Source organism: Sycon ciliatum, chromosome 8, assembly GCF_964019385.1.
Source record: "Sycon ciliatum chromosome 8, ocSycCili1.1, whole genome shotgun sequence".
In the NCBI taxonomy this organism is placed as follows: Eukaryota; Metazoa; Porifera; class Calcarea; order Leucosolenida; family Sycettidae; genus Sycon; species Sycon ciliatum.
In genome coordinates this window covers 7143203-7170228 of record NC_088650.1, presented here as the reverse complement: position 1 = coordinate 7170228, position 27026 = coordinate 7143203, and the positions used below count along the sequence as shown (strand labels likewise).

At 49.1% G+C, this 27026-nt stretch overlaps 1 protein-coding gene across 2 annotated transcripts; it reads right to left on the bottom strand.

Moving 5' to 3' along the window:
• Positions 1–5517: 5517 nt before the first annotated feature.
• LOC135823090 (uncharacterized) lies at positions 5518–27009 on the bottom strand. 2 transcript variants are annotated; one of them, XM_065335918.1, is made up of 14 exons: positions 26828–27009; positions 26093–26213; positions 25050–25184; positions 24319–24410; positions 23886–23927; positions 22623–22730; positions 21494–21586; positions 20835–20948; positions 19888–19903; positions 18931–18960; positions 17364–17806; positions 15725–15835; positions 7428–8024; positions 5518–6732 (listed from the first exon to the last, which is right to left on the bottom strand). In XM_065335918.1, exons 1-14 carry the CDS (start codon positions 26860–26862, stop codon positions 6219–6221), a joined length of 2451 nt encoding a protein of 816 aa, XP_065191990.1. In that variant the 5' UTR covers positions 26863–27009; the 3' UTR covers positions 5518–6218. The 2 variants fall into 2 exon arrangements, with proteins under 2 accessions (XP_065191990.1, XP_065191991.1); XM_065335919.1 differs by having other exon boundaries at positions 5518–6729.
• Positions 27010–27026: the final 17 nt, after the last annotated feature.

The window sequence follows — 27026 nt, the reverse complement described above, 5'->3', positions numbered from 1 at the left end:
TTAGCTTGTTCAAATGCATGCCTAATGACATGTCCAAGCAGTGCAGTGAAGCCGTCCGAACTCTTCCTCCAAGAGCATGGTTCTCATTTGGCCGAGCTGAGATGGAATGGTCGAGCCAGGTTCCTGAAATGGGCACTCGTTTGGTCACTTCCACCCCTCGAGCCTCACAGAGCTCCTAGACACAGATCAGAATGGTGTACGCATTTCACACTTGAAGACTTTATGGCCAGACGGGAACCTCACACCTATGTTCTTAGCATATGGAGCGGGGAAGTAATTCCTGACTGATCGTCACAGTTCTTTGGCCTGCGACTCCACTGCGTAATACCACCTAGAACCCGGGCGTTGCAGACTGCATTGGCAGTGTAATGTCTTGTGTGGATCAAGCACCATCGTCTAATTCTATCAGCGTAATGGCGTTGTCTCCCCTTTACGGACCCTACCAAGCCTATTTTGTATTGCACACACACACACACACGTCGACAATAACACACAGTGTACTCGTACACTGTATTGATCTCGTACCACCCAGGAGTCACAGCTCGCTGAAAGAAACTAACTTAGGAATTGTGCGAGTGTAGAATGTTGTCCAATCATGGATAAAAGAAACCAGCCAGCCAGCCCCACACATATTATGTAGGGCTCCAGGGAAGGAATCTTGCAAGAAGAAAGGCCGCTTGAAGTCATGGAGTTGAGAGTGTGACATTCCTAGTCCTTAGCCATCAGATGTGATGTGGACGGATGGCCTGTGTGTGGTGTAGGTTGCCCATCTCTCAAGTTAGGTGCCAATGCAGTCTGTCAACACTATGTCAAACGGTGCTGGTTCCGGCACTAACGTTGCTGCATGTAAACAAGGGAAACCCCCGTACCATTTTTCATTCTGCATGAAATCTTCGCTCAACACGACAACAGCCACACGGAGGGTCACTTCAGTTGTAGCGGACACCCGGGCCTTGGACCTTGTGCCAGATTTTCACGTGATGACTGACATGTGCTGTCAGCTTGCTGGGCCAGTCGGAGGTATGGCCGCTGGCGGAGTAACTTCGTCTTTGCAGTGAGCCAGACGATTGGGCTTTGCGGGGCCAGTTCGTAAATACTGTGCCTCACCAGATTCTGCTCTGCCGATATCCACACTGCTGCCGGACTGCATGTTCATGAGCAATGCCTGCCTAGGACTACTGGCAGCGTGCCATCATATGATCATATGATGGGAACTTCGAGCGCTCCCAGAAACAAGCACCATGTCGTCAGCATTTTGCCACAAGCTCAAGTACAACAATGACTCGGAGCATATCAGCTGATCGGAATAAAGGAAACCAGTGCCGCAGCCAAGCCTCCACAAGGAGCAAAATACTGTATAAGAGCCTTTCAGCGATTCTGCTTGCCATCAGTTACGTTTTACCACCACAGCTACTACATGTACTTGGATGGAGAAGTCAGACATTAGCGCCATGGAGGGCTCTTCTGCTGAGATGTACTACCAAGATGCGAAACAGGAGCATCAGCTACAAAGAAGCGGGTATGCCGACTGGGTAGTGTTCAGCGTCCGGCTGGCAGCGACCTCTAGCTCCGGCGAGAGCACAGTGAACGAACGAACAGAACTGGCGAGCGCAGCACAGCCGATACCCGTGCGAGTACCTCTAGTCCATGCTGTGAAGGTAACAACGTGCACATGTGGCAAGCAACGGCTGGAATCACAAACCACCTGCCAGCTGTGTTCATTCAAAGCCGAAGCAGCGGCGCAATCCCGGCCTGGGAACGGCGCAGAGTTTGTCCGGCGATCTTTTCTCCCGCCGTGCTATTCGAGCAGTAGCTCTCCCTCAGGCTCATCCTGTTCTCCACCAGCTCTCTGTCCAAGCAAGAAACCAGGGTTGCTTGTACAAGCGCATGTCCTGCCTCCTTTGGGCAAACCTTCACCAGAGCTGCGGCAATCTGGGCTCAGTACTCTGACCCTCATTGACCCAGCGCTGCAGGTGTCGTCGGCAAGTAGTTCCGGTGGTGCATCGACACCACAGCAAGTGGAGAGGCACAGTACAGTCAGTGCCACGGTGACCACCGATCAGTCGTCACCCCGTTCAACCACAACGCACTGTTCACCGTCTGACGGCTTGAGCTCGGCACAGGATGCATCTCAGCATCGACAACAACGACTTGAACCAATCCAGGAAATCCAACGCCACATTCGTACGACACGTAGACGGAGTTTCCCGCGACGACGCAGAAACGAGACAGAGTCGACATCAACGAGCCCCTCCTCCAGCTCGTTTTCATCCTCCTGCGAGTTTTGTCCGGCAGCCCTCACCCTACGAATGAGTGGTATGCGTTTGTCTAGCGGAGCTGTGTCCATAGCTCACAACGCTAATAACAGCTCTTCGGTCGATCTACGAGTTCCTCCGGGAGCAATCGCGGTGGTATATTATCCAACTCGTGACAGCGTCACTGATCCAATCGGCCTGGCTCATGCGAGCGACTCGACTGGCGCATCCATGCTGATGTCGATGAATCGCTGTTCGTCATGCGGTACACCATCTGTAATAAGCAGGGAACTGAGTGATGCAGCACTCCAGCTTCCGTCGATCCACCAGCAGTCGACCACGATGATTCAAGCGTTTTCCGAGGCAAGGCCCAGCGACGACCGTCATCCTGTTGAGCGCTCTCCGCTTGAATCGGAATCGCTTTCTGCAAGAAGCACCCTGTATCGCAGCGACAGCCTTGGCGCTTTGCCGCAAAGCAGGCCGAAGCATCGACGTGCTTCTCGGCGCCGCAGGCCCAGTTCTGCCATGGAGGTGGCATCCAGGCCACTACAAGGTGCCAATGTTCCCGCAGCTCACATCGTCGAGGGTGAATTTGCAGCGTGAGTCGAGCCTGATGACAGTGGTATTGGCTGCCCAGACACAGTTGCGATGATGCACCAGTCGTGTAAGTATAATACGCTTATGTAGATCTACTCTTGATAACACGTAGATCTATTATATGTGTACCGGTTTCGGACAGAACAAATCTGAAGAGAAGAACTAACTAACTAATTACTTCTTTTTGTTTGGACCTCGCACGTTTTCACCTTCTCTTTTGATCCTGCTTTGCGCGCTGCGCCCCCGCGCGTGCATGAATGATGTGAATACCGGTAGTCGTACTACAACCTAGCGCATGACCGCTATCCACCAGCATCACCAAGAGTACATTACCCAATATTGCCATTATTGGTATCACCTACTTCTATGAGCACTCATGATCATGTTCTTCGCCGGCTTCCTAACCTAAGTGTACAACATAAGTGCATGGCCGCTATCAGCACCATCGAGAGTACATAGCCCAGTATTGGTATCACCTATCATCACTCATGATCATGTTTTTTGATGCATCCTAATTATTTAAATTATCATGCTTATTGGCTGACTGTATGCTAAGTAACATGCTTTAGCTTGCTTATTATTATTTTGATTATTACTTTTTGCTAAAGATCTCAATCTTGCCTTTTAGTTTTGTGGTTGTTCTGGGGCAAATCGTTTTGGTCGACTAACTTATGAATGAATGCTGTGCTATGCACGTCACAGTGCTCGACTAGGCTGTGCCTTGTGACTGTGGCCCACTGCGGGTGCAGGCCATGCTGTGTGTTGGTGTGTGTTGGTGTGTGTGTGTGTGTGTGTGTGTGTGTGTGTGTGTGTGTGTGTGTGTGTGTGTGTGTGTGTGTAGTGTGTGCGCGCGCACGCACGTGCAACTGGCGGCCATGCCGTGCAGTCAAACTGCTGTGTGGACTCACAATTATGACTGGGAATAGAGATACTGGTAACTGTCAACCGTGTGAGTAACGATCATCGAACGGGCATGGGCAACGTGTTGTTATTCGTGATGTTGATCGCAGGTCTGAATAGTGCCGTCACTCGCGAGTTGTTGCTGTATCCGAGGTTACTTGCGAGGTCTGTATGTGCACTTCACGCTGTGCCTGCAGACACCAGCTCCCTGACCAGGGTCTCTGTACTCGTGTTGTTGGAGCTGGGATTGTGCACTCCACACACTAACTCAAGAGTCAAAAGACTTTTAAAAGTACAGTGCTCATAGTCATACATACATGACTTTATTATTGTATTCATGATGGCATGTACTCATACATGTACATACAGCAGGACTTTATAATTATTGTATTCATGATGGCATGTACTCATGCATAACGTTACTACTGTACAGTAGACACCCTTAGCAAAAAACGTTATGTTGTAACGGTATTATCGTAAGGGGGAAAATACCGTGATTTGGGTTCGACCTTTAGCAAGATGCACGCTATTTTTAGTACGCTGTTGCCACGAGAGTAGCTTCGATTTCGCGCGGTACAACCATTTTTGTCACCATATACGCGATACAAGGTGAAATGCGTACGGACTATGCAATATTTGGCCAAAACACGTACCGTTGGTCACAACGATAAATCAGCCCCCATAACGTTTATACGCTGCAGCTTCAACGCTATTTGGGTGATCAAGGTACGAGTACCGTAAAAAATAGCGTTACCGTTGTTTGCTAAGGGTGTCTAATAATTATATTACTCGACACAATTTTTTTATAACAATCAGCAATTATATTACTACTCGTGGGTTAAATGAGGACAAGTAGATGCAAGTCGGATTCAGACTAGATACAACAATCAAAACCCGAAGGCAGCAGCACGTTGACAGGATGTATCTGTATTGTTTGTGTTGCGTGTACTCCAGACTTGATTGTCTTGATGTGGGCATGCACAGTCAGTTTGAATTTTCGAACCCAAACTCCGTCTATTGTGGACAGTGATTCTGTGGATTGATCACCTGACCAGTGCCTACGACTACACTGTACACTGGCTGTAGACCAGGGAGTCGTCAAAATGCTATTGCCAGTATTGGTATTTGACTACTCCCTGACTCCACAGTCTGTCAGCAAGAGTATAAATAATTATAACCCCCCCCCAGGGGTTATAACAGTTACTCTTGCTGTCAGTAACAACCAGGGAGTAGTAAAATAATTACTTCTCCCTGATAGCAACACAAGACTGAAGTAGACAATCCTTATACATGTACAGACAACAGGACAGTACGAGTACTAGCAAGAGTACATACTCTTGGTACTAGTACTGTTGGTGGCAGGGAGTAGTAAAATACCTACTCCCTGGTGGCAATCATAGCACCGTCCTGGATGGCTTTCCGTCGAGTGGAACCTGCATTTGTACTTTTCAGGGTGTTTTGCTCATGCATGATGAGCTGCATCTGCACCTTGGTCCTAGAGGGTGGTGGCGTTCCTGATCCTAGAGGGTGGTGGCGTTCCTGATCCTAGAGGGTGGTGGCGTTCCTGCCGGTGAGGAGAATCTCAGTCTAACTGAGCCTCACACGAACCTTGGCTCATGGCCGATTCGGTCGGGTTCACCCGTTCCAACTGAGGTCAGAAGTAGAAGTGACGAGAAAAGATAGTACAGCCACAGGCTGACCTTTCTAGCTGTAGCCAGGGAGATCCAACCACCATAAGAGATCCAACCCACCATAAGAGATCCGATCATGTAGAAGAATTCTGATCAATTAAAAAGATGTAGAATCTAAAAAGCAGGCGCATTCAAAGATTAGCGATGAACTGAAAAGACAGTACAGCCACAGGCCGACCTTTCTAGCTATAGCCAGTGAGATCCAACCACCATAAGAGATCCAACCCACCATAAGAGATCCAATCATGTAGAAGAATTCTGATCAAGAATTTAAAGAAGTAGAATCTAAAAGCCCGCGCATTCAAAGATTAATGGAGTTGAAAGAGGGGAGAAGTTTGAAAAAGCTGGCTGTCATCACCAGGACTCTAACCAGGGACCATAAAAAAAGTTAAAAAGCAAAATACAGAAGAAGATATAAACGAGATAGCTCTCACTGCAATGTGCGTTAGTATCATTATCGAATATTGACTCGTGACAACACTACGGCAAATGAAGGAAACAATGTCTTAAAAAAATGAATATCTAATCAGGTGGCTATCCTATTCTTCTTGACATGATCTGCTCAACTGTCCAGTGTCAGACTGCGGGAAACACATCTAGTGATATATTCTCCGGTGCCATTGCTATACTTCCATATCCTTGTCCTTTACTCCAAACACCGTCGCAAGCATGCCCGTGTCAGCACAGAGCCGGACCGGCTGGCAGTTAGGTGATCAAGTTTGCGGTTCAAGTCCAGATGACATACCCGACATGGTCGTTCCATTCCACTCCCCTCTCACCCCAACAAAATGACTGCTGTTGGCTCTCTCTTGATCGTAGTCGAGCGTGACAGTTGTCGTGTCTTAGTCTTGGCTTTGCTTAGCTCAGCCTCTTGCTGCTCAATTTTTCGTCTTGCGTCTTCCAGCTCCTCGGTCCGCTCCCGCAACTTTGCCTCCAGATGCGCCACTTGGTCTTGCAGTCTCTTGCACTGGTCATCGTGTTGCTGTTGCTGCTTCCCCATCTCCTGTGTGAGCTGGTTGCAGCACTCCTCAGACTCGCGCAGTTTGCTTTCCAAGTCACGCTCCCTTTCGCCTGCGTAGTCCTCCTCGGCATCCATCTGATCACTGTCACGTTGCTGATTACTGGTACCTTCTGTTGCTGGTAGCTGGTCTGGTTGCTCGCCAGCAGTGGCTCTCCCTGGTGTCAAGCGTGTCCAGGCTTGCTTTGCAGGCGGCTGTCTGCTATCTGCACTCTCCTCGGCACCGGTGCTGTCACTGCCGTAGGCCTGCACAGTGCTTGGCCGTTTCCTGCTGCAGCAAAGAACAAGCCCATTACATCACGCAGCCAGGTGCATTGCATCATACAGTCAGGTGCATTACATCATACATTCAAGTGCATTACATCATACAGTCAGGTGCATTACATCATACCGTCAGGTGCATTACATCATACCGTCAGGTGCATTACATCATACCGTCAGGTGCATTACATCATACCGTCAGGTGCAATACATCATACAGTCAGGTGCAATACATCAAGACTAATGGCGTACTTCTGGGAAAAAAGAGTCTTGGCGGAGGTTTGAGCTGCGTGCTCTGTGTGGAGTTACCACTATGACTGTACTGAGTGATGGTACACTATGACTGTACTGAGTGATGGTACACTATGACCAAGAGTACATAACCCCCCAGAGTGTGCAACGCTGATCCAGCTCTGCATAGGGTCTTGGTCGAGCGGAATCGGATCTTCTGATGTCATGCGTACACTCCAAGGCCGGTCTCGAGGCAGGGCACCATTGTTTTTGATCCGAGAGTACCCGCGACTCCCCGGGTTCCCCTCAGATGTGTACGGTATTATGACGCAAAGATCCGATTCCGCTCGACCAAGACCCTATGCAGAGCTGGATCAGGCGTTGCACACTCTGGGGGGTTATGTACTCTTGATATGACTGTACTGAGTGATGGTACACTATGACTGTACTCAGTGATGGTACTGTGACACTTACCTAGATGTGACCCAATGTCGTGACTGGGCATCACGCCTGATGGACTCGGCGGCTGGTCCGCTTACAGCACGCGCTGTGACCGTGCGTGCACGTCTACCTTGCTCAGCAGCAGTAGGAGTAGGAGCAGGAGCGTTGCTGGCGCTTACCACTTCTGCAGCAGTGAATGCACCATCGTACTCGTCCTCATCAGCACCCTGCAGTAGCGGAGGAGACGGCGCAGAATCGGTCTCGCTGGCCCGGTCCAAACCTTCAGCCATAGTGTTGCCGTCACTGTAAGTATTCACAGCTGGTGTGGGGGAAAAGATACCCGAGCTGGGAAACGTATAGTCTTCATCATTATCACTACCAGTAGTGTTATCACTGTTGTCGGCTTGTTGGAGACTGTTGCCTGTGGCTGTGGTATGGTTATTTGGTCCTGGTCTTGTTGTTGCCGTTGTTAGTGTTGATGCTGATGGCATGTCCATTTGTCCAGTTGTTGCTGTTGGCATCATATTTGCCACTTCAGGCGATGTGGCCAGCTCACGGCTGGCCAATGACTCGGCGTCTGTGTCGCTGACACTGGACGCTGCACGTGTCCGTGCAGAAGCAGCTTGCGGCCTGCACTCCATCCGTTCATTGGGCGGAACAACGCGTGCAAGAAAGCAACACAGGATGCCACAGCAGAACCCAGGCAGGCATTAAAGACTAATGCCAAACACAATTTCCTTATCTTTGATCTACTAGGGCACTTGCCTTCTGACTCTAACAACCCACAGCTCCTCAGTTTCAAGTATAACTGAGTTATACCCTAGGGCTCAGGGCACCCAATACCTATAGTCTCTCCAAAGTCCGACCTCGGGTCGGAGTCTTCAATAAAACACAACCCAAACTGCGTTCCTTTTCCTGAGTTTAAAGGGGAAGTTCACCCTAAAATGAAAACTTCACCCGATGCATGACCCTCATTTTATTTTTTCATATGACCTGTATGCGTGCTGTACTAGTATTATTACTTGAAAAGGCGGCGAGGCACGGTGACAACAGTTTAAGGATTCAGCGGCAATAAACAGAACCAGCTGAAGCGTCATTAAAGGAGAAGTTAAGGCAAAAATTAAAATTTCACCAGTTGTAGTCTTCGGGGTGCTGAGTCGAATGGTCTTGGTCCGAGAAAGCTGAGACGCTCCCTTCCTACTTGAATCCCAATCGAACTCGCGCACTTCCACCGAAACTGGGTGACTGCGCCCTACTAGATGGGGATTTGTATGCAAAATGTCACTAAAAGCGCCATTTCGTTCTTGTAAAAGCACAGATGACCGCGATTGGCCCATATGTTGTAGTCTTTTGGACGCTGAGTCGACTGGTTTTGGTCCGAAAAGTCTGCGATGCAGCGTTCCTCCTTTATTCCCAATCGAACATGCTTGAACAAGCGGTCACGTGCTCCTGCGTACACCAGTCACTTGGTCACCGCGCCTGCAGGGTACAACTTACTAGCCTGTTTGACCTTTTTTGGGTGCAGTCCTGTCACTCGAGTTGAACTCGAGTTGAACCTTGGTGTGAAAGTTGTCGCCTGCTGGCGTGGTGACCAGGTGATTTGGGCACCCAGGAGCACGTGACCACTTGTTCAACCATGTTCGATTGGGAATAAAGGAGGAACGCTGCATCGCAGCCTTTTCGGACCAAAACCAGTCGACTCAGCGTCCAAAAGACTACAACATATGGGCCAATCGCGGTCATCCGTGCTTTTATAAGAACGAAATGGCGCTTTTAGTGACATTTTGCATACAAATCCCCATCTAGTAGGGCGCAGTCACCCAGTTTCGGTGGAAGTGCGCGAGTTCCATTGGGATTCAAGTAGGAAGGGAGCGCCTCAGCTTTCTCGGACCAAGACCATTCGACTCAGCACCCCGAAGACTACAACTGGTGAAATTTTAATTTTTGCCTTAACTTCCCCTTTAAATGACGCTTCAGCTGGTTCTTTTTATGAAGGTTTTATTGAGAGGTTTTGAATTTTGAACTTGAATTTTGTCCCTGTGAGTGTTTGATTGTCATCTTTCACGCACCGTGATGGTATCTTGCAAGAGTACCTTATGATACTTTTTTTGCATTGTTTAGGTGTTATTTTAGTTATCACTATTCATCCTTTATAATGATCTGTGTTGCAATTTGTTAATCAGTACAACGATGCTTCCTGATGAGCGTTGTGAGAAAGCTAGTTCGATGCATTTTTTATATTTTTTATCGTTCCTATCATTGTTTATAGCAAAGAAAAAAGGACCAAGGAACTACAAGTTACACTAAAATGTCCACTAACACCACCAGTTACAGTCGAATGTCACTTATCCGACCACTTCGGGAATCAGGCATGTTGGATAACTGAATATGTTGGATAACTGATATCATTTTTTATGTGCATATATGGCTGGATTTCACTGATTTATGTACACAATACCCAAATATATTCATGCATATTCATGAATTGCTCCATGTACACATACATGTACATGTACATGTACAGTCAACTTCGCTAATAACGACTGCGGATATAACGACAATTCGCGAATAACGACCGAATTTCCATGCCCAGAGCAAAGTCCCATCTAACTGTATACATTTAACTTCGGATATAACGACTATCTGAATAACGACAATTCGCGTATAGCGACATGCTTTTAGTGCCCCGTGGTCATATTCACTGCTTGAATAACGACTTTCTGGGCTTTTGCCAGCTATTTCAAGTACCTGTCATGCAAAAGTACCAGAACCTATGCTATGGTGCACCGGTGATGGATATTATTGCACACATGCAAGAAAATGCAGCCAAGGGGGGGGGGGGCTTTTTCTTCCTTTTTTATGTTGGCTTCAAAATTGTTGGATTTACCAGCACACCTATTATAATAATGTATACAATGTACATGATTGTACAGTAATCATCATACATGTACATGTACATATCTCTGGCCCTGTAGATGGCTCAAAAAGGCATATTTTCAATTGATTTCCCTTGCATATTGAATTTTTAGTTCCTTTCAACTGCAATATGAAAATAAAGTACACATTGACATAGAGCAAGAAAAGAGCTTGATTTTGATATGCATATCATACTATACAAAATATGGGTTCACATACATTCAAATGGGACTTCGGTTATAAGGACACTTCGCGAATAAGGACACTTTTCTGATGCCCCGCCGAATGTCGTTATTGGCGAAGTTGACTGTATGTGTACTTGACCACATCTACTTCAAGTAAATGCATATTACACCGTATAATATTTAAAAAAAAAAAAATCTTTTAGAATTTTACTGTTGAGAGTCATAAATTACCACTCCCGGGCTTGTCGTAACCGACGTGCTCGGATAACTGGCGACCGGATAAGTGACATTCGACTGTACTAAACAATCAGCTCATGCGATAACATTGCACGACACTGACCGGCGGCACTGACGTTGTACAACTAACTGGCTAACAGCTCCAGCACTAGCACAAGCTCTAGCATACCTTGTGGCTCCTTGGTCCTTTTTCTTTTCTATAAATTTATACTTGGCTCTCCATCCAAATCCATCCTATCATTGTTCTTCACATTACCGTAAAAGTTCGTAAATAAGTACCTGCCCGAAAGAAATACCCCCTTCATTCTTTTGGCTCTGTCTGTTGAAGTCAAGTCAAGCCTGTTACTGAACAAATCAATGACTTCTCCAATCAGACTGTATTCAATATTCCATCTTCGGACAACAAGCACTAGCTCAAAAAAACCAGCTTAGAGTTCAACACAACCGTTTTTTTGAGCTAGTGCTTGTTGTCCGAAGATGGAATATTGAATACAGTCTGATTGGAGAAGTCATTGATTTGTTCAGTAACATATGGTCCTTCGAGCCGGATTGACATGGCTGCGCCAAGAAGAAGTTCGCGATCCAACCAAGGTGTCTTGCCTGTACGGTTTCAGGACGAGGGAAATGAACCCGCAAGTCGTCTGAGCCCAGGAAGCCTGTCGGACGTGGACTCCGTGTCTGAAAGCAGTGTGTCAACCAGAGCCAGTGTTGTTGGCAGTAGTATCAGCTCGTCTGCGTCGTCGTTGCGACGAGCAAGTGTTGTACAGGCAGAGCTGAGAATGGCTCGCATGGAGCGAGCCTTCTTGGAGCAAAAAATGGAGCAAGAGAGAAGGATATTTCGTCTGGAAATGGAGGCTGCGCAGGTCTCTCTCTCATCGACATCGCGGTCGAGCTCACCAGTCGATGAAAGTTCGGGATTGACATTCAAAACATGTGTCACCGGGCTTCCCAAGCAACCTCAAGCTCCGCTGGATAGTGCAGCTATGGAAGCTGTTGAACTACAGGGGAGTGATGTGCTAGTAGAGCAGCACGTAGAGGAAGAAGTGCTTGTCGTTGAAGAACATGCAGCCAACGGAGCTGATGAAGTGAAAAGCGACGAGAAAAAAGTAGTTGTTGAAAGCCGTGTGCAGTCACTGCAGTGTGCTCAAGATCCGAGTTCCGCTGTGTTGCACAAAGGGGACAGGGAACGTGTTCGTGATCCAGCTGAGACCAGTGCAAGTCGGAGTGCAGACAAGAGCACGGAGCTGACCACAGGAGTGACAGGTTCAAGTGTCCGTGACAGCAGGCATGCACCCAACACTGTGCAAGCTGCATTCAAGTCTAGGTCCAAGCCTGCCAGCTCACACAAACCTGTAAGGGAGGCTGCCGCTGCACGTGGTGCATACTTTGAGACTCCTACTGCTAGGGCTGCTGATCCCGGACTGCAGGCTCCTTCTGCCAACCAGTGTGCCAGTGCTAGGAGAGTGCAAGACTGGGTTGACAGAGTGCAGGTACCAGTACCAGCAGGAATAAATCAACATCAGGTCAAGCCTCTGGAGTTGCCCAGATTTGATGGCATGCAGAGGAGCTACGTAAGATGGCGCCAGAGATTTATGAGACTGGTGGATGATGACTACTCCGTGTCCGAGGATTATAAGATGGCTCGCTTACGAGAGGCGCTAGATGGTGGCAAGGCCGAGGAACTGATATGCGAGGTGCTGGATGGGCCTGGTGCATATAGAGCGGCCTTGGAGGAGTTGGAAGCTTGGTACGGAAGCAGTGAGCGCGAGCTAGAACGTCAGCAGACGGAACTCATGAGTCTGCCCAGAATTGTCATGGAGAAAGACACTGAGTCGCTGCAAAAGCTCGCTGTCAAGCTCCGCAATGTCATTGTGAACATGTCAACTGCTGGAATGCAGCCAGGCAGGGAGCTGTATATAGCGGTCACACAGAAGTTGCCACGTGGCATGCTGTCACGCTACATGGATTGCCATGACGACAACAGGAGCAATGCCCAGGAGTTGTCACAATGGCTGATGAGACGGGTGAATCAGTCGAGGCACGTTGATGCACGCCTCTCAACTGGCGGTGATCAGCAGCCAGCTCAAAGAGAGCAGCGCAAGCACAGGGTCTTGGTGTCGAACGCCAGTCAGGCAGCCGAGCCGACGGAGCCTGAACCATCAAGAGCTGCCTATGCTCAGCCCAGAACCGCAGCTTCTGACAGGAGGACGTGCCCGAAGTGTCGAGGCAGCCATGCTCTTGCAGATTGCTCCAACTTCCTGACCCTTGGCGTCCAGAAGAGATGGGACCTGGCGAAGCTGGTGGGGCTATGTTTGCGATGCCTGCAGCCTGGTCATTTTGCGAAGGAGTGCAAGAGCGCCGGATGCAAGAAGTGCCCAGGTGGCCATCACAGTCTGCTGCACTACGACAAGCAAAAGAAGGCCAGCCAACCTGATGAGAAGACGCAGAAAGACTCCTGCAGCAGTGCCTGTACAACCAGTGCCGACCACACCATAGCCTTCATGACCATTCAGACGACAGTCCACGGAAACAGTACGGCAGCACAAGCCACAGCACTGTTGGACTCGGGTTCGTCAGCCAGCTATGTCACTGGGGGTCTTGTTCGAAGTCTCGGCATCACGACAGAGAAGTGTCGCATGGAGACGACGGTGCTCGGAGGCAGCTCTATCGTCGGGGAAACGGAAAAGGCCAGCCTTGTTATCGCCAGCCTGGACGGTTCCTACGAAGGCAAGCTGGAGGCATGGGTGCTACCCACAATCACTGCAGCCGTGCCACCCGTCGAGTGGGAGCAGCAGAAGGCGAGCTGGAGCCACCTGCAGAGCTTGCCACCGATGGTGGATCCCAGCACTGCCGTCGACTTGTTGATCGGATTAGACGCGGCAGAGATGCATGCGTCTCTTGAGGAGCGTGCGTGCCCCACGGAGGGAGGCCCGACAGCCCGGAAGACGCGCCTCGGTTGGGTACTGTTTGGCCCAAATGCTGTCAACAAGTCTAGCAGTGGCAGCACTACTCTACTCGGCGTCTCTCAAAGCTCCGGAGCTGAGGAGGAGCTGGATGAGCTAGTGAAGAAGTTCTGGAGTCTGGAGGCTGTGGGAATGGAGCCACATCCGCATACGCCCGCAATGACTCCTGACGAGAAGGCAGCGGACGACCTCACAGCGGCAACATTGAGCCATGACGGTGAGCGTTTCCAGATCGGCATCCCGTGGCACAGCGGTGGACCTGGACCAGAGGTTCGGAGCAATTTCGAACTGGCAAATGGCCGGCTGACCAGCCTCATGCGGATGCTGGAGAGGAAGCCAGACGTCAAGCTACGGTATGCGGCAGTCTTGGAGGATTATCTTAGCAAAGGCTACATCAGACTTCTGGAAGACGTGCCGTCTGTCAGCGCCAACCAGAACTACCTTCCGCACTTCGCCGTTGTTAGAGAAGACAAGGCAACTACCAAAGTGAGAATCGTCTTCGACGGAGCGGCTAGAAACGGGACCCATCCCAGCATCAACGAGCTGATGTACGCTGGGCCGAAGTTGCAGAATAACATGGTCCATGTTCTGCTCCGGTTCTGCAAGGATGCCGTGGCTCTTGCGGCAGATATCTCGGAAATGTTCTTGCAGGTCAGGCTGAGACCTGAAGACAGGTGCTATCATCGATTTCTGTGGGAGAAGGACGGCAACCTCGTAGCGTTCGAGTTCCTGAGGCTCGTATTCGGCATCAAAGCCTCGCCATACCTGGCAGGACGCGCACTGCTTGAAACAGCGAATAGGTTTGCTGACACAACGTCCAAGGAAGCCGTGAGAAGTGTGGCAGACAACTTCTATGTCGACGACCTCTTGAAGTCCTGCAAGTCTGACGAAAAGGCGATTCAGTTGCGAGCTGAGATGCAGGCGCTTCTGCATCAAGGAGGATTCCACATTCGGAAGTGGAACAGCAGCTCGTCAGCCGTCATCCAAACTGTTCCTGAAGCCGACCGAGCTGCAAACACCGAACTTGCCATCACCGATCGTGAGGCAGGAGCGGAGCCAACCCAGAAGACTCTCGGCGTGTCATGGTCGTGCCAGACGGATTGCTTCACCTTCCACTATGCTGAACCCAAGGAGTTTGAGTTCACGCGTCGCGGTGTGTTGTCGCAGATGTGCCGGCTCTTCGATCCTCGTGGGCAGCTGGCTCCTTTTACGGTACGGGCTCGTGTACTGTTCCAAGAGGCCTGCATCCGGGACACAGGCTGGGATGAGCACATGGAAGATGAGTTTGAAAACGGTTGTGTTGAACTCTAAGCTGGTTTTTTTGAGCTAGTGCTTGTTGTCCGAAGATGGAATATTGAATACAGTCTGATTGGAGAAGTCATTGATTTGTTCAGTAACAAAGCCCGATAAACAAACTGCCCGAAATAAGTACCGGTACGGTGCGCACATGCAGCATGTAGCATGTACATCGATATGAAAATGATTTCTCCACTACACACAAGTCAGGTCCGAAAGTTAGTTCATGCCCGAAGGTTAGTACGGGTGTGGTCTCTTAATTCGAAAGTAAATACGTACTTATTTACGGACTTTTACGGTACATTTCCATCATAGTTGTTTCTTTGTCCATCACCACTTTCTCTAGAATTTGTTCATGACATCTCAATAAAACCTTCCTGAAATGTCGCTTCAGCTGAAAACACCCCAACGATCCAAAGTCTTTCAAATAGGTTCTAAGCCTAAACTTTGGCAGACTTTGGTTTCCAAAGCCACGCGCTATATTACTATTTTCAACCTGGATTGCAATATGTCCAGCATCTGGGTTTCATGATATCTGGGTGAGTTGATCTCTTTTTTTCCAGTTTCAGCGGCAGGATCAGCGGCTCTTTTAGCACTCTGTCTACCGGGCACTCGGGGTTCCATGTTCGTGAGTGCTGTATTTTGAGTCCTGTGGCATGGTGTGGCATGGTGTGGCATGGTGTGGTATTGTGTGGCATGGTGTGGCATGGTGTGGCATTCTTAGAAAGCCTACCTGTAAGGTTTCTTGCAGCGTGCATCAAGACATGCCACCGCACTGCTCCTGATCGCTTGCGGGAACTGACACGAGTCGCACATGCGTGGGTCCGGGTTCATAGAACACTCCCTGCGACCAGGCCAAACACACACACACACACACACACACACACACACACACACACACACACACACACACAGACTTGTACTTGTCAGGAATCTGGGAAAGATGACTCAATTGGCTATTGAACCGCCCAACGGCCGACACCCCCTGAAATCCCCAAAACTCTGGGTGGACTTGAAAATGATCCCACTCATGGGCTCGCCACATCTCAGTAAGTGGGTGAAGACAAGGTGCAGAAAAGGATTGACGGCATCAGGGTATCCGTCCTGGGATCCAACTGCAGTTACTCCTGCCCCCAGTGAAGGTAATACTTGCTACTAGCGTGGCAGGCTAAATCAGAGTTGATCTGATATAAGCTTCACTAGCACCATTGATTACACAAGAGTTAATCTAGCCAGAAGCAGTCCATGGTTAACAGGTATGTATACTTCACACACGGACACACACATACATACACATATATTATATGGACACATCCATACACACACATACTTACGGACACATGCACACACATACCAGGGTGCGAAATAACGGTCGGACATCGGACAATTTCCGACCGTTTACGGTCAGTTTCCGGATGTTTTGTACATATCCGGACAAAGTGTCCGCGCACCTTTTTGCAAAGTACAAGCAAAAAAAGGCACTTCAATCCTTTGTCTCATAGTCATTAGTGATGTCGTCTGGCAAGAGAAAGCCAAGCACCGCTGATGCGGGTGCTCCTCTTGGAAAGAAGCCCAGAGGAGTCAAGACGACCACTTGTGACAAGTGGGTCGCCGAGTATGATAGGGAGCTTTCAACTTCTGTTTGGCTGAGCTATGAGCGCAGTCCCTCAGATCGTAGCGTTGTCGAAAATTTGAAGTGTAAGATGTGTTCCCGTTTTGTTGATAAAATTCGCAGCAGCAAGACTTTTTCTGACTCCTTCGTCGTTGGCTCAAGGAACCTGAAAACGTCAGCCTTCAAAGATCATGCTGCTTCTGAAATGCATCGTCGTCATAACATTTCGATGGTATTAATTCTACACTGAACATTGTGTGATTTGATGTGAAAGTTGCATGTCCGGACATGTCCGGCCATTTTTGCAACTGGCAGGACATTGTGTCAGAGCCTATTTTAATCCTTAGCGCATGCCCTGACATACCGTACACACACGGAAAAATAAATGCACACACAGACACACAAATACACACATGCCGCACACGTGTACACACACACACACACGTGCACACACACACGTGCACACACACACACACACACACACACACACGCACACACACACACACGTACACACACACACACGTGCACACACACACACACATGTGCACACGTGCACACACACACACACACATGTGCACACGTGCACACACACACACACACACACATTCATCACATGGTAGGAGCAGCAACACCCCCACCACCACCACCACCACCACCACCCCCACCACCACCACTCATGATATTCCTCAGTGGATATACATAGTAGCAAGCCTGCGCATCACTCAGCAAATTTAGAACCCCATACACCAAGATCACTCACCACAGCATAGCGTCGGATAGGTTGTAGAAGGCTGACACCGGCACTTGGCGCCACTTGGAACACTTGCAACACTGCACGGCGCACTTGTTCATGGCCGGCTGCCCGTCCACTGGTTCCATCTTGACAATGCTCTCTCGGATAAACCCATCAGCTGCAGGTGTGTCTTCGCTGTCCGTAAACAGACCATGCAAGCTTGCAGGATCCGGTGGTGGGGCTATGGCAAAATCCCTATTGTCAGGTGAGGCAGCAGGGCTTGCCAGGCCAGCAGCCATCTCGGGACTGGCATGTGCGGTAGCATGTTCTTCCACTGGTGACACGGCCTCGTGATTCGCGGCTTCTGATGCTCTCTTCTCTGCACGCTGCTGTCTGGCCATCATTTTCTCCTTCTGGCGCAGCCGTTCTTCACGTTCCTCCAGTGCTTGCTTGTCTCGTTGCATCTTTGCCTAGATAACGTACCACGGACACAAGCCGAGAGAAAAGACAAGAACCAATGTGAGGTGAAGGCGCTTGACAATGACGGAGAACACATCTCCAGCGTGCGAACGACTTGCATTGTGATTTAATTTCTTCACAACCTGACGCATCCGTCAGTACATGTGAATGATATCATTAATTTTGATCACCAGGGCAGGAGCAAGGTGAGCACGGGTGAAGTACACTCGGTCATCATGTACAAGACTGTGTGGTGTGTGGGAATTACGGTACATATTCGGTTTACTGTAAATCAACAAATGTTGGCCGGTGAGAAACTTTTTCCGATCTCGAAACGAAACGTTTGGCGTCATCAATACTTTGGCTGATTGGGGTTTTCAATAAGGCAGTTTTTAAATCGATCGTTTTCAATCTCACATGCAGCAGCCATACCTCGATCTTGCAGTTTTTGCTTGTAGATGCATGTCATATGGCCGGCAGTTTACTTCCTGGTTGGCACCATGTACCAAGCGACAAAATCAGCAAAATTTCATCGTCGGCAAAAATTTCTCATCGTCGGCAAAAATTTCTCACAATTTTTGCAGAAGTCGATTTAGGCACTTGCCGAAGAGGGCTGGCTCACATAAAGGCACCGGCAGTGAGCCAGCTCCTGGTCATCTCCGGTGCCAGAAGAGACCTTGTGCACACGGTTTGAGTACTGTCGTAACGTTAGTAGCAAAAGTCCAAAAACTACTACATATAAAGAGTACAAAATGTGCCCAAACGCTGTGTGTTCGTACGTGTGTGTGTGTGTGTGTGTTTGTTTGTGTGTGTGTGTGTGTGTATGTGTGTGTGTGTGTGTGTGTGTGTGTGTGTGTGTGTGTGTGTGTGTGTGTGTGTGTGTGTGTGTGTGTGTGCGTGTGTGTGTATGTGTATGTGTACATGTGTGTGTGTGTGTGTGTGTGTGTATGTGTGTGTGTGTGTGTGTGTGTGTGTGTGTGTGTGTGTGTGTGTGTGTGTGCATTGTACACTGTACACTGTACATTTCAAGTGGTTAGGTATGTCAAGAACACAATGGTGTCACATTGCAAACAGACACAGGACAGCACTTATTCAGCCAGCCCTGCGGCCTATCAGTTGTAACTCATACTAGTACCTCTTGTTCCTTTCTGTCTCTCTCCCTCTCCTGCAAACACATAGAAGATAGAAAATGATAGTCAGTCACGCACAAAGGTGGTCAAAATACAAAAAGAATTCTGAAATTGTTGAGCATGAGTACAGGTGCATGCAGTGCTCGTACAACGGAATTCATATATCCCCGCTATTACCTTGACACCATGCAAACGCTGATTTTATTTGTTGCTACAATTTGGGTGATCATACTCAGCTCAGATACGTAGTTCGCTGATGCCATCTTCATTTGGTCCGTCCATTCGTTGTACTCTAGTAGCACTAGGTTCTTCTTTTTCGACCAGACAACACCACGGTGCTTGCAAACACCAGCACAAACAGCTCACCGGCAATGAGTTCCCATTATCTTACGGAACGAAACAGGAATGTCAGCAGTAACTACTTGCCGTAGTGGAGTTTTGCTGGTAAACAGCTTGTGCTGGTGCTCGCAAGCGTGGGGCGGTCCCGTCTGATCGAAAAAAAGAAGACTCAGATCTACATGCGGTATGACCTGGTCATGTAGAATATGAGACAAGCATGGTCAGTGCCTTAAAAGGCCGATTCATACATCATCTCGCGTATGGGAAAGCCATCGCGCGACCGTCGTGCGATGACTTTCCCGTACGCGAAATAGTTGAGCTCAGATCAACTTTTTCGCGACGCGTTTCACGTACGCGAAATGAAGTATGAATCGCCCTTAAACAAGCGCTAGCCAGAGGGAGTATTTGCCAGAAAAACCCAATTGAGGAGAGTTTGTGTTGGTCATGCTTCTAGTGTCGGAGCCAAGTGTGTGCGCACAGGTGTAGAGTCATGGTGCTTGTCAGCCCGTGGCATGGCACATAGCATGGTGGGCAGCTTGGTGGGCTCCCGAGTGCACACAGCACGCAGATTGCAGCAGTGACAGCACGTGTGTTCCATGCAGGGCATACAGTCATGTACTTACTGATGCCATTGATGGTCTGTTGCAAAAAGAGAGAGAGGGAGAGAGAGAGATAGAGAGAGAGAGAGAAAGAGAGAGAGAAAGAAAGAGAGAGAGAGAGAGAGAGAGAGAGAGAGAGAGAGAGAGAGAGAGAGAGAGAGAGAGAGAGAGAGAGAGAGAGAGAGAGAGAGAAAGAGAGAGAGAGAGAGAGAGAGAGAGAGAGAAAGAGAGAGAGAGAGGAAGAGAGAGAGAGAGAGAGAGAGAGAGAGAGAGAGAGAGAGAGAGAGAGAGAGAGAGAGAGAGAGAGAGAGAGAGAGAGAGAGAGAGAGAGAGAGAGAGAGAGAGGGAGACAGAGAGAGAGACACACAGAGAGACACAGAGAGAGAGGGAGAACACCCGCACCCAACAAGACGAACATGCACGAACATGCACGGACACACACACACACACACACACGCGCGCGCACAGCAGGTAATGTCAGAATGAGATCCGCAGCAGGTGCATGGAAACTAAACGTGGAGAGAAGATGCGAAGCAGTTTCACCAGCGGGCAGACAGAACTCTGCTAGAAAACTGCGGAATAGTCTATTGTATTTGTTGAGTGGTGAGCGGCTCGTCTACGCAGCTGCTACTATTCACCAGGTGCCGCCGAACATCATGCCATTGCCAACTGTTGTTGTTATTGTCGTTGTTGTTGTTGTTGTTGTTGTTGTTGTTTCAAATCTTTATTCTCACGATAGTTGTTGTTGCTGTTGCTGTTGTATTCCTTATTCATAGTGGAAATCAAAACAGGCATATGCCTAACAACAATGGGCCCACTCTGTTCACACTGGAAATGCAGCCGTTTTGCACGCTCTGTTGAGCAGACTCTTCCGATCCCCCCCCCCCCCCCCCTCCATCCCTCCATCCCCCCCCCCCCTCGCTTCCCTTGCCTGTGACTGTGACCAGGTCAATTCATTTTAACTCTCTTACCGTTTTGGTGCTCGGGTGATCTTCTTGCGGGGTGCGTCTGCATCACAGCTGTCCTCGTTTTCTTCAGGATGGTTACAGTCGGAATGCAACGGATCCTCGTTCATGAAGCAGTACCTGCACACAGGGACATGCACATCATCCTCATTCATGAACGCAGGGACGTGCACACTGTGACACCTGCTGCACCCCTGGGCAATACCCATACTCAGCAAGAGTACTGCCTTATCCGCGTACATGCACAGTTAAACCTGTCTAGCCCACTGCTCATGGGACCTTCGGCCTCCCTGGGCTAAAACGCATTTCAGCCGCATTCAGAAAGTCAGCCTGTACTGCTGCAGCCGGTATACACTGTCACACTGAAAATTGCGAAACAAAATTTCAGCCGCAGCACATTTTGGGCCTAGCATGCCCAGGCCGAAAACAGCCGAAAATAAATATGCGCCGAATATTTTGTTGATTGACAGTAGTGTGCGGCGGTATGATGGTATTGTGGTAGAGCCATCAAAGCCCCACCATCACTGCTGCGTCACTGTGCAGCCCCTGCTCAGTAGTTGTCACGTTTGTCCTAGTCTCAGTACCATTGTCCTTCATTATTACTTTTTTTCGAGCTGGGCAAGTGAACATAGCAAAACAGAACAAAATAAAAACACACAACCTACCATTCACCATCGGCCGTGTCGGTATCCAGCTGCTTGCTCAGCTTGCGCCACTTCTTGCACTGGTCACACTGCACCCAGAGGTCGGTCGCGGCACTGATGATGACATCATCATAGAGCACAACATACAATAATTATCAGAAGACCATAGGTCTGTGGGGACTGCCCTAGTAAAATATGAATAAATAATAATAATAATAATAATCACTGGTTGAGCCACTGATGACATCATCATAGAGCACAAAATGCAATAATTATTACTGATTGAGCCACTGATGGCATCATCATAGAGCACAAAATACAATACATCAGCGGCTCAACCAGTCATCAGTGGCTCAACCAGTAATACATATTAATTATGTATTTAATACTGGTTGAGCCACTGATGACATCATCAAAGGGCACGAAATACAATAATTATTACTGGCAAATTGGTGAAGATAGTTGCATCATAAGGGCACGCTTGCAATAGGGACAGTTCATGCAAGGGTCATTCTTGCAAGAGAATTTCCAACATGCAAGCAAGCGATGGAATCCGCTGCAGGAGACAGAGAGGCGTGCAACAGACCTCATTCCCGGCAACAGACCTCATTCCCGGCAACAGACCTCATACCCGGCAACAGACCTCATTCCCGGCAACAGACCTCATACCCGGCAACAGACCTCATTCCCGGCAACAGACCTCATTCCCGGCAACAGACCTCATTCCCGGCAACAGACCTCATACCCGGCAACAGACCTCATTCCCGGCAACAGACCTCATACCCGGCAACAGACCTCATACCCGGCAACAGACCTCATTCCCGGCAACATACCTCATTCCCGGCAACAGACCTCATTCCCGGCAACAGACCTCATACCCGGCAACAGACCTCATTCCCGGCAACAGACCTCATTCCCGGCAACAGACCTCATACCCGGCAACAGACCTCATACCCGGCAACCACCCTCATACAATCGTCAGGCCTAGTGATTGTTTGACTGAATATTTTCAATCTCACAAACAACAACACTTTTCTCATCATCAGCCCGATCGATGGTCGTTAGGTTGACTGTTCTGTACTATGCAGCCGCACCGGGAGTGAAACTGGCTAATCAATTCTACGAGACATATGCTTGCACATGCACTGACCTTCTGACATCGGACGCACTCTGCTTGCGAAATGTCACCGCCACATTCTCCTCACGTACCACTTTGCCCGTGATGGAGTCCTTGACTTCGCGGTGCGTGAGCCGGTACCTAAGCAAGTGAGTGAAGAACAGCTACTTCATGAAGTGTTTGAAGTATTTGCTGGCAGCAAGAATGCACTATGTGGCAAGGTCACACACGCACGCACACACTTGTACTTGTACTTGTTGCTCACTGCCAAAACTGGTCACGTGGGTCTCCCCGGGAGAGGGGAGAGAGACTCAAAAGGAATCTTGGAAAGATGACTCAATTGGCTATTGAACCGCCCAACGGCCGACACCCCGTGAAATCCCCAAAACTCTGGGTGGACTTGAAAATGATCCCACTTATGGGCTCACCACACCTCAGTAAGTGGGTGAGGACAAGGTGCAGAAAAAGGATTGGCGGCATCAGGGTATCCGTCCCGCGATCCAACTGCACTTACCCCTGCCCCCAGTGAAGGTAATACTTGCTACTAGTGTGGGTGGCCAAATCAGAGTGGATCTGATACAAGCTTCACTAGCACCATGATTACACAAGAGTTAATCTAGCCAGAAGTAGTCTATGGTTAACAGGTATGTATACTTCAAATAGAAAGTATATGAACCCTGAAACCAACAAAGGTGGTAGGTACAACATTACACCTTCAAGCAGCCGAGCCCGTTGGCAACAGACCCAACACTATCTGGCATAAGTGTACCCACCAACCGAACTAGCTGGCACACACACACACACACACACACACACACACACACACACACACACACACACACACATACACACACACACACACACCTCAGACCTCAGACCTGCCCATCGCGGAATCGATGATAGCGAACAGCTATGTTAGACATAGCAACTTGTGCCGGGGTTGCACCATTCAACAGTTTGCAAGGCTGATGAATTGACCGCCACTATGTTTAGCCTGGTATCCACCACACAGCTGATTGAAGTGACTTTTTCTGGCCAGTGAATCCCAATTTTTCATTTTTCCATATTTTACACACACACCACACCACATACTCGGCACACACACACACACACACACGCACGCACGCACGCACGCACAAACACACAGACACACGCACACACATACACACACACACACACACACACCACATCACATACTCGGCATACACACACACACACACACACACACACACACACACACACACACATATATACACACACACACACGCAAACAGGACCATTGCAGCCGACACTTACCAGTAATCCTTTAGCTTTGCCTGCAAAGACTTCAGAAATGCTCTGAAATGCAAAGAAGAACGGAGAAGCTAGTTAGGGAGTGATACGGCATAGTTGCTTCGCATTGCATCAATGCATGCACCGGAAGCACATGTCCCTGATTACCATACCACCATGCTTCGTTTCCAACAAACTCTGTGTAATGGGACCCGTGCGTGCCTAATCTTCGCGCCATTTGGCTTTGCGGCCGGGGCAAATCCCCTTCAGCCGATGATACGATAAACGCAACCCTGTGTAAAAGGTCAGGACTTGTTTACGGTCATACTCACAAATATACTGGTACCACAATCATAAACAGGGATTGTAGAAAGCAATGTTACTCCTAGGGTTATCGATAGCCTGATTCCACTCAAGCTTCGCCTGCACCCACATTCGTAGCCCCACTACAACGTACTGGTATTGTTGCGAGCCATCAAACTCCTGCTTGTTGTGAGTCGGTTGCAGGAACGGACAGTCGATGACGCCGACCACACCGACAGCCTCAGCCTGAAACAAAACGCAAGAGAGCACATAATTATACCGAGTCATGCTGATTGAGTGCATTCCTCAACGAATCATGACATCATTGCCCATGAGACATGACATCATCGATCAGGAGTAAGGGGTGTCGGACACGATACGGTCACCACGGCATTGGCCTACTGCCTCCTGCACAGAACATACTTTCTCTTTTCATTGGATACGAAATACTCTTCTTGGACCATATGCATCCGTTTCCAGTCATTCAACTTTATAGAGGTTATGCGATAACGTCAAATCCGCCATATATAGGAGCCAGTTGGGGCAGCAAAATGCCCAAAGCGGGTACAGAAACCCCTTATATAGAAGAATTTGGGGTGGCAAACGTACTGTATGACGTGTATCGCATAACCTCTTCAGAGTTCTGCAACTAAAATGTACTAGTGTTCTTATGCACTGAGAGTACCGTATTTCTCCGGAGTATACGCCATACTTGGAACACTCAAAATTCACCCAAAAAAAAACTGCGCTGCTCTGATGATCAAATTAACGGTGATAGATAGGATAGATGTCTGTATTTCGTGGCATAACAATTGGGGGGGGGGGGGGCTGCGACTTATACTCTATTACAGCTTATATCCCGGAAAATATGGCACCAAGTCGTACCCTTGCTTGTAGGCCCATGTGATAATATCCCTTGATGAGGCGGTTGTTGTGGTACAGCATCATGCCATACGGACTGTCCTTGCTCTCTGCCAGGCCAAACACGATCCGCACCATGTCCTGCCTCATCACCGTCATCTAGGGTGTCAGGGGGAGAGAGAGAGAGAGAGAGAGAGAGAGAGAGAGAGAGAGAGAGAGAGAGAGAGAGAGAGAGAGAGAAAGAGAGAGAGAGAGAGAGAGAGAGAGAGAGAGAGAGAGGGGGGGGAGGGAGAGGGAGAGAGAGAGAGAGAGAGAGAGAGAGAGGGGGAGAGAGAGAGAGAGAGAGAGAGAGAGAGAGAGAGAGAGAGAGAGAGAGAGAGAGAGAGAGAAAGAGAGGGAGGGGAGAGAGAGAGAGAGAGAAATATGGACTCGGATGGAGAGCCAAGGATAAATTTATAGAAAAGAAAAAAGGACCAAGGAGCTACATTATAGCGTAACTTGTACTTCCTTGATCCGTTTTCTTTTCTATAAGTAAAACATGACAAAAATTATAATGACTTCTGGATCCACTCTGGCGATACCAAAGTACAGAATGTGGTGCTTAGGCCCCAAATGTTGCACACAGTTGTAAATTTGTCTGTACGAGGAGTGGGTCCCTGACCGAGTGGGCCTAGTCCAGTTAGTGGATGTGTCACCCTGTTGTGATGGAAACCCACCCAAAACGTGCATGGATCCCGGCGTACACAAACTGGATCTAAGTGGAACCAAAAGTCAGCGTTGCCATGACTCTTGGCTGGCAGTGCTGAAGCACTTTCAAACCCTACGGATGCGCGAGTTAGAGAAGTGGACAGTTAAAGTGGACCCCCCCCCCCCCACACACACACACACTGCCCTCCCCGAAGTACAAGTAACGATACACTCATAGACCACCACCAAAGAACAAATAAACAACAAACGAGACAAACAAACAGCGCTCATTCTGTGCCAGCAAACTGGACGGTGTTTCGCGATAGAGAGAGAGAGAGAGAGAGAGCAGAGAGCGAGAGAGAGGCGTTCTCTAAGCTTACTGGTCTGTAGCTGTCGTACTCCACTCTATCTAGCATTCGTTCCAGGTAGCGTGTCTGCACCTTCTTGCCACGAATGTGGATGCTCATGCGTGGTTTGCCGTACAAACACCTCACAATACGCCTGTACCAAGCCGGGAATGAATAAGAGGAAAGAAAGTGGGCAAGAGAGTGAGAGTGAGGGACAGATAGACAGACGGACGGACGGACGGACAGAGAGAGAGAGAGAGAGAGAGAGAGAGAGAGAGAGAGAGAGAGAGAGAGAGAGAGAGAGAGAGAGAGAGAGAGAGAGAGAGAGAGAGAGAGAGAGAGAGAGAGAGAGAGAGAGAGAGAGAGAGAGAGAGAGAGAGAGAGAGAGAGAGAGAGACAGAGAGAGAGAGAGAGAGAGAGAGAGAGAGAGAGAGAGAGAGAGAGAGAGAGAAAGAGAGAGAGGGAGAGAGGGAGAGAGGGAAAGAGGGAGAGAGAGAGAGAGTGAGAGAGAGAGAGAGAGAGAGAGGCAGACAGAGTGAGAGGCAGAGAGAAAGAGAGAGAGAGAGAGAAGAGAGGAGAGATGGTTGGACACCTTGCGCACTGTTTCAGACGCACCAAAACAATGACACGCACCCCCCCCCCCCCCCCCACACACACACGGGGGAGGGGGGGGGGGCACTATTGTCTGATGGCCGCCCTTTGGCATGAACCTCCGAGCAACCACTGATATCCTGTTCAATTTCGTCTGCAGTGTGAAGCACTACTCACGCGAAGAGAGGTATGAATGATATTGGAAGGCTCATCGGGACCCGCGGATTGCCTGGCTTGAACCATTCGGCGATCCGTGTACGCCTGTGTCACCTGGCGTGCAACGTGTAGATCGTGTGGGTCGCTGGTGGCATCAAACTCCATTTCATTGTTCCCGTCGACGCGCAGATTGAAGATGATGATACGGGTGCCGTTCTCT

Excerpts from the sequence above, each read along its gene's own strand:
- LOC135823090 (XM_065335918.1), bottom strand. The coding sequence starts at position 26,862 with ATGAGCCTTCCAATATCATTCATACCTCTCTTCGC. Across the intron at positions 25,185-26,092 it reads AGTACGACAGCTACAGACCA|ATGACGGTGATGAGGCAGGA; the intron begins GTAAGCTTAGAG and ends CTGACACCCTAG. Across the intron at positions 15,836-17,363 it reads CTATCCGACGCTATGCTGTG|GGAGTGTTCTATGAACCCGG; the intron begins GTGAGTGATCTT and ends GCCTGGTCGCAG.